This window comes from Lupinus angustifolius, unplaced genomic scaffold, assembly GCF_001865875.1.
Source record: "Lupinus angustifolius cultivar Tanjil unplaced genomic scaffold, LupAngTanjil_v1.0 Scaffold_179_17, whole genome shotgun sequence".
In the NCBI taxonomy this organism is placed as follows: Eukaryota; Viridiplantae; Streptophyta; class Magnoliopsida; order Fabales; family Fabaceae; genus Lupinus; species Lupinus angustifolius.
The window spans coordinates 220,181-227,825 of NW_017726569.1; the positions used below are offsets into that span (position 1 = coordinate 220,181).

The window sequence follows — 7,645 nt, forward strand, 5'->3', positions numbered from 1 at the left end:
TTAATCTAGCTCACTTGACTTCACTAGTGCCTTCATGGGTTACTTGCAAAGTATCCCACATTTCTTTGGCACTTTTACATTGTGAAACTATAAAAAATTCATCACAGGAAAGGGCAGAAGTAATAACAATTTTAGCCTTCAAATTATGTTGCACTTTTGTCTTTTCCTTATCGGTTCAAAGACTCTTTGGTTTTTCTTTAGTTTCACCATCCACCAAGTGTATTGGAATGTTAGGTCCATTTTGCACGACCTCCCAAAAATCTGTGTCTATGGCCTCAATGAAAATCCTTATTCTGACTTGCTAGTAGGCATAGCCCTCTCCACTAAAGATGGGAAGACGATTGTTAGAGGATTCTTCAGCACCGAAAGAATTTGTATAGCCTATCATATATATCCCTAAGATCCCACGAATTAGCGATTAAGCTAGTACTTGTTCGAACTAGCTCTTATGTCACTTGTTGGTTAACAAGGACTCTAACTTCACCTAAAGGGGGTGAATAGGTAGATCAAGTAAATGGTTCTTTAATCAAGTAAATGGTTCTTTAATCAATTAACAGAAAGCTGGAGTTAATCGATTAACTAAAGGCATGATCGATTAACATGTTGATTTACTCAAAAATATTTTGGTTCTTGATACAACAAGAAAACACTCATTAAATTAATCTAATATGCTGTTAAACAGAATACTGAAAGTGATTAACGAATACGATAATTGAATTTAAATAAAAGAGTTGGGTAAGAGAGAAGATAACACAACCTCTTTATCCTGGATCGGTTGTCAATCCACATGCAATCTACATCTAGTCCTCCCATTCTGATCTTTAGAGATTTAATTTACAAAAGAAGAAATAAAATGTTCATACAAAACGCTTCTTCCATCAAGAATTCTCTTGGACCTAACTTCCAATGGCTCCTCACCACTGCTAACTAAGTATACCCATTGAGACATCTTCTTGAATCTTGACCATAACCTAGGATTTGTCCTAAATTTCTCTCTTACTCCAAGATAATACCTCACACACTCAAAGAGACAAATTTACAAATCAACCGTAAATATCGTACAAAGTTCTTTTGCACCTATATTGTGCTAATCATTACTAACATTCAGAACAAAACTACCCTTTTATGAATCTCACAATCTCAGATGAATATGAATGATTATCATTCACAAAAGGAAAATCTGTGAAAATTGTCAATGTATGAAAATATACTTTTTCAAAGATTCACAAAACTCTCTTTTTCCACATGAAAATGACCTTTTTCTCCTTTTAGAAAATCATTCTTGAAACACGTGTATCAATCTTACATCAAGTTTATGTATTACTTTGTTTTTGGTTCTAGTTTGCATATGAGATAGGCTGGTAAAATACCATTTAGTTTCAAATTGTTCTATTGGGGATAATTGATTAAATTACCACTTAATCGATTAACCTTTCTTTAAAATGTCCAAGATTCCTAAACATAAATTGACTTAATCAATTAATGGTTTTTTCATTTGCAAAGACTTCATCGATTAATCAATGTCTTAATCGATTATTGTTTTTCTGAAACGTCTTAGTTAATTTTGCATGAACATCTACCATGAATGATTGATCATGGTGCATGATTTTGAAAATAATATAAGTATTAATGCCAAAAATCATGTACACATAGTTTGTCTTTAACAAACTTCATCTTGGGAAAACTAACAACTAGTTCATTTTTAATTAACTTATTTAAATGGTCCATGTGAATGTGTACCATTCTCCTATTGACAACAAGATCTCTTAAGGAAATATCATTTGATGAGATCATATAAATATTTTTAATCTTATTTCCTATGATTTTAGCATAATGTGTTACCTTATCTTCAATGATGCACTTGTCGGGGTAGAAAGGCACATGAAAGTCTTTCTCACAAAGTTGTCCAATCCTCACAACATTATGCTTAAAACCTTCAACACATAGCACTCCTTTAATGGTAGTAGAAGGTGGCTTTCCAACTCGACCAACCCCAAGTATTCTTCCTTTATGGTTATCTCCATAGGTAAAGAACACTTTGTCCCTTAGAGTGAGGACTGAAAAATTTACTTTTGTCACCTGTCATGTGCTTAGAGCAGTCATTGTCCATATACAACATTTATTTGCAGCTTCCGAGTATTCCTACTAAATAATAAAATGATTTTAATTAGGTGCCCAATCTGATTTGGGTCATATAGGGTTATCATCTTTCTCAACCCACTTATATCGGCCATTTGGAACGCCGACTTCTTAATATAACCAGAATTAGGTGTATGGCCTATGTTTTTACAATAAAAGCAAGTATGTTGATGTTGATGTATCCTGGGTTTTTTTTTGAATAAAGGATTTATATGGATACTTTCTTTGTGAAAATTTTGCATGCTTCTCTTGTTAGTTTTAACAAAGAAAGTTTTTTGTTTATCTTTTGAAAGATGACTATTAGAATAGCTCAGACCTTTTCGATCATTAGTATGTCTTTGGTTTTTAAGATATTATCTAAATTGCAACTACTTTTATTAATTACATTTAATCTCTTAGCTTAATGATGAAAATTTTATTTCTAGAGTGTCACAATTAGTACATTTTTAAGGCTTGAATTTTATGAGGTCCATATATTTCTTACAATTTTGTTATGGTTTTCCAAAACAGTAATATCATTTTTCTGTTTTAGAAATAATTTTAAAAGTTTCATATTTTCCTTATGAAGTTCATTAAAAGCATTTTGAAGTTCATCAAAAGAAGGTCTATCTAAAATTTAGAATCACTCACCTCATCGTCTTAGGATTGATGAGAAGTCCTCAGGGATAGATGCGCTTGTTTCTCATTCTCATGTTCTAATTTGGAACTTGTGTCATTGTCTTCCTATGCAATTCATGCTCGCCTTCCTGTCTTCTTTTCTGTTTCCCCTTTAAAGGGATTCCTATTAAGAGTGGAGCAATCAACTTTGATGTAACCACGTTTTCCACACTCAAAACCAGTAAAGTTTTATCTTGATGTAGAGGCTTCAATGCTTCTAGTGAATCTCTAGCAGACTCATGTCCTCCATTCCATCATTGTTAGTTTCATCTCTTATGGTTTTACATGAGTCTGCCTTCCATTTCAAGGATATATTATTGTGCTTCTTTTCTCGTTCTTCATGTTGTTTAAGTTGGCTTAGTTCCAACTCGTGTTCCTACAATTTAGCAAACAAGGTAGCCAAGGACATTTTCGAAAGGCTTTCTTTTCAGATATGGCTGTTACCTCTAGTTGTCAAGTTCTACTTAGTGACCTAAGGACTTTAAGGTTGAGTCACTATTTGATAGGACTTCTCCTATAGTGATAAGGTAGTTGGTAAGATGAGTGAACCTTTTCTGAAGATCAAAACTTTTCTCTTCATGTTTCATTCTAAACATTTCATACTCTTGAGACATAGTATTAGGTCTTGATCTCTTGACTTCTTTATCCCCTTCATGAATTGTTTTCAAAGTATCCCACATTTCCATAGAGGATTTAAAATTAGATATTCTAAAGAACTCATATATGCCAAAGGTTGAGATAAAATATTTTTGGGCTTAAGTCATATTGGACTTTCCTTTTCCCTCATCGTTCTAGATATTTTTTGGCTTGGGTTCCTTAAAAACATTGATTACAATGCACAGAGTGTATGGACCATCTTCTATGGCGTTCCAAATATCTAAACCATGAGATTCAATAAATATTCTCATGCGCATTTTTCAGAAATCGTAACATTTTCCAACAAAGATTGGAGGACGATTTATATTGGAACTTTCTCCTAAAAAGAACTTTGAAGTCATCTTAAATGTTAGGATCTAGGTAATAAGTAGAGATACATCAGAAAATGTAAGTATGCAAAAATAAATTGCAGAAATATAAAAGAGTATAAGGAAAAGAGACATCGAGATTTATCATGGTTCACCTTCTAGTCCATCGAAGGCTACGTCGATTCCTCTTACAATCACAAGAGATTTTTACTTTGATGAAATGGCAATCATTACAAATTTCTCCCCGAGACTTTATTTCTAATTACACTAACCAAATCTCACCTTTTAGAAGTACACCACTGCTAAAGATTATTGTTTCTCTTTCGTCATACCCTATGGTGAAATATACAGAAAAATGGTATATATGAAGATTACCAAATCTCACCTTTTAGAAGTACATCACTTCCAAAGATCATTGTTCCTCTTTCACCACACTCTATTGTGAAATATACAAAAAAAATGGTATATATGAAGAACTTTGTTTCTAGGGCTAGGATCGCTATGTATGTATAACAATTTAATACTCAATCCTTTTATATCAATCACTACAAGTACAACATAAATACTCAAGTGTTTTAAGTTTAGAAAACTCGGAAGAAAACACTTGAAAATAACTTTTCAGAAAGTTTTGAATAAGTTGTTTGCAAAAGTGGAGAAAGTGTAGTGTGATTGATCTCTGAAAGTTGTGTATAAATCTGAATGCAAGTCCCCTTTAAATTGGCTTCCAACCAGCCATCATACCTATACCTAAAGGTAGGAGTTGATTGAAGTGTCATTGATTCGTTTTGAAAGAACTTGTTTCAATTTGAATATGAAAACTATTGTAACAACTATGAGTAATCGATTACTCGATGTGGGTAATCGGTTGCCAAAAACTTCTGTCTCATTGAGTAATCAGTTACTCTCACTTATTTTTGTTTGGTAACCTATTACTCGGTTTGAGTAATTGGTTAATCTGTCACAGTAGCTCATTACTTAGTTCGAGTAACCTATTACTTACCTATGAGGATTGGTAATACTTAAGATGTTGGTAAATTATACCTATACACATAAAGAAAGTTTGTGAGTTTAATAATAATTATAGCTATCAATTAAAATTGTATATATTTGTATGACACCAAGTTAATCTCAATCATCCATGTATATTTTTATGATACTGATTTATCTTAGTCATAATTTTTATATGATAATTGTTCTCAACTGAATCATTTCTGCTTATATCTTTGTATATAATTGAATCAGCTAATAAACTTAATGAGACAAAAAGTCTTCAGCTCATGGTCTGCTAAATTATTTAATGTGTTCAATTTTAAACTCATGTTCAATTCTTTACTTCATAAGTCAAAATTGTTGAGTTAAATAACTAATCAAATTTTAATCTTATACTAAATTAGTTCCGTTATTTGTTAGTCATATCTCTAACACTACCTAATAATACAGCGATTGAATCTATTAATATTGAAAGACTTGGCCACTAAACGTTACATAAGACCGTGAACATGTAATAAGGACACTCCATTAGTCTACCACTAGATACTATAATGATTCTATGCTATGTTTATGTACTATTTCAAAAAGTACATACTTTATGTAATATTTTTTTTAAGATAATGTACAGATTTATATATATTCAGTGTATCATTGACTATTTAGATATATTATTTTTATTTAAGAGTCAATGATAATTGAAAATAAACAATAGATAAAGTAATAATAATGTAAAAATTCTTACACTATCAGTACTTACATCTTTTTTCTTTTTTTTAATTGGTCAATAAAATATTAGTTCATTGATATTTAAATTAAATAAGTTATTAAATGTTAATCATGATTACCGGGCATCAAACCTGACTAGCTTCTCTCCCCTGTTAAAAAATACACTTACAAAAAAATTACATTTTTTATTTTTGAATAATCAAATAAAATGACTGGCACGATGGAATGGCATGTGCATGTAATCCAAAGTCAACTTACCCTAATTCTATCCAATGAAGTATAGACAATGGATCCCGTGGATTTCGGATCTCAAAAATAAAAAATAGTTCAATAAAAATATGAACATTGTCTAGGATATATTAAGTATGTTCCAACTTCATATATACCTCACTAGCTGCTCTCCTCTGTTAAAAATAAGGGGTCCAGCCTGAATCTATATTTTTGGACCATGAGCAATTAGGATTAAAGATTTTAAAACTCGATATTGAATTTGTATAAGTTTCAATAATGTGGTACCTAGATCCATAAGTACTCAGACCTGCCGTTCCTAAATATGTATAGCAACATAATTAAAAATATTTTCTATCATAATTATGATATTATGTTTTTAAGTAGTTATGTTATATTTATAAATCCAAATGTAATATAATGGTAAGTTAATAGAAGGATATTAGACGTTTGATATGTTTTATTTTCATATTTTAAATTTTATTTTTATTAAAAAAATTATATTTAAAGTGACAATTTTAAGTTGTGTAGTTGTTCTTGAATTATATTTGTATTTGTTATTATCATTTTTTGTCTTCTTTTATTTTTTAAAATAAAACACATTAAAGAAAACAAGTACGCAAATATATAAATCATTTGTAATATTTTAAAGATTTTTGAATTTCTAAGTATCGCAGATTCATTGGTAAACCCAACATTTACTTACATAGGTCTGGGGTGGATCTCGAATTACACTATTCAAACCTATTGTCATACCTAAAAACAACTTTGTTCAAAAATATATTATTTTTTTTATTATGAGTAATCAAGACACATTAATTATTTAGTAGCATGGGAATCCAAAGTTAAGTCATCCAAATTTCATTCAAATAAAGTACAGAGCATGGACCCATTGAATTCGGATCTAAAAAATAAAGAATACAGTTGAATTGAAAATTTTTAAAATTGAATTAGCATTCACATGCCAACTTTGACTAATTGTGGCCACACTTACTCTCTCAGCGTGATCTTGGTCAAGTTGCATTGCCCTTAAGTTGTGTACAATATATAATCTTTATCTGCTCATATTTAAGTTTAGTCCGACCCATAATTAAAGTAGTAGTGTGTGTCTTTAACTTGTTCCACTCGCAACTAGCTACTGAACTATGTCTTACTCTAAAAAGAAATATGATGTTTTTATTAGCTTCAGGGGTGAGGACACACGAAAAAGTTTCATTAGCCATCTTCATTCTGAACTCTGCAAAGCAAATATCAAAGCATATGTTGATGAGAACCTTAAAAAAGGAGATGAGTTGTGGCCCGCACTATCTCAAGCAATACTGAACTCAGACATGGCCATTGTCATTTTTTCAAAAACTTATGCTTCTTCGAAATGGTGCTTGAACGAACTCGTGAAAATACTCCAATGCAGAAGCTCTGAGAGTCACAGACAAGTGGTTCTACCTGTGTTCTACCGAGTGGATCCTTCCCACGTACGAAACCAAAGTGGGTGTTACCGGGAAGCATTATCAAAGTTTGAGCGAAATTATCAAAAATTATATATCCAGAAGAAAATGCCTCAATGGAAGAAAGCACTGCGTGAAGCTGGGAATATATCTGGGTGGGACTCCTCTAACTTCAAGTAAGTATTTCTTTTTCGTTATTTTCTTTATTTTATTGTATAAACTCTTTAAATAACAATCAGTCTTCTAAATTTCAAATCCAACTATAATTCTAGCTAAAATATTGTTTAAGAACCACACAATTGTGATAAACACATCATAATCATAATCAGTACAGTGGTACCAATTTAAAACACAAATAATAATATATACTAATATCTGTATCCATTAGTTTGTGAGAATTCCATGCCACATTTATTTATATATATATATATATATTTATATATATATATATATATATATATTATACTAATATTAATGTTCAAGGATTAACAAAGA

The 7,645-nt window shown here is 30.9% G+C and overlaps 1 protein-coding gene across 1 annotated transcript; it reads left to right on the forward strand.

The window, feature by feature from the left end:
- Window positions 1-6,814: 6,814 nt before the first annotated feature.
- Window positions 6,815-7,330, forward strand: LOC109340464 (TMV resistance protein N-like). Its single transcript, XM_019578167.1, has one exon. The coding sequence runs from the start codon at window positions 6,851-6,853 to the stop codon at window positions 7,328-7,330; it is 480 nt and encodes a 159-aa protein (XP_019433712.1). The 5' UTR covers window positions 6,815-6,850.
- Window positions 7,331-7,645: the final 315 nt, after the last annotated feature.

Coding starts and splice junctions, on each gene's coding strand:
- LOC109340464 (XM_019578167.1), top strand. CDS start 6,851: ATGTCTTACTCTAAAAAGAAATATGATGTTTTTATTAGCTTCAGGGGT.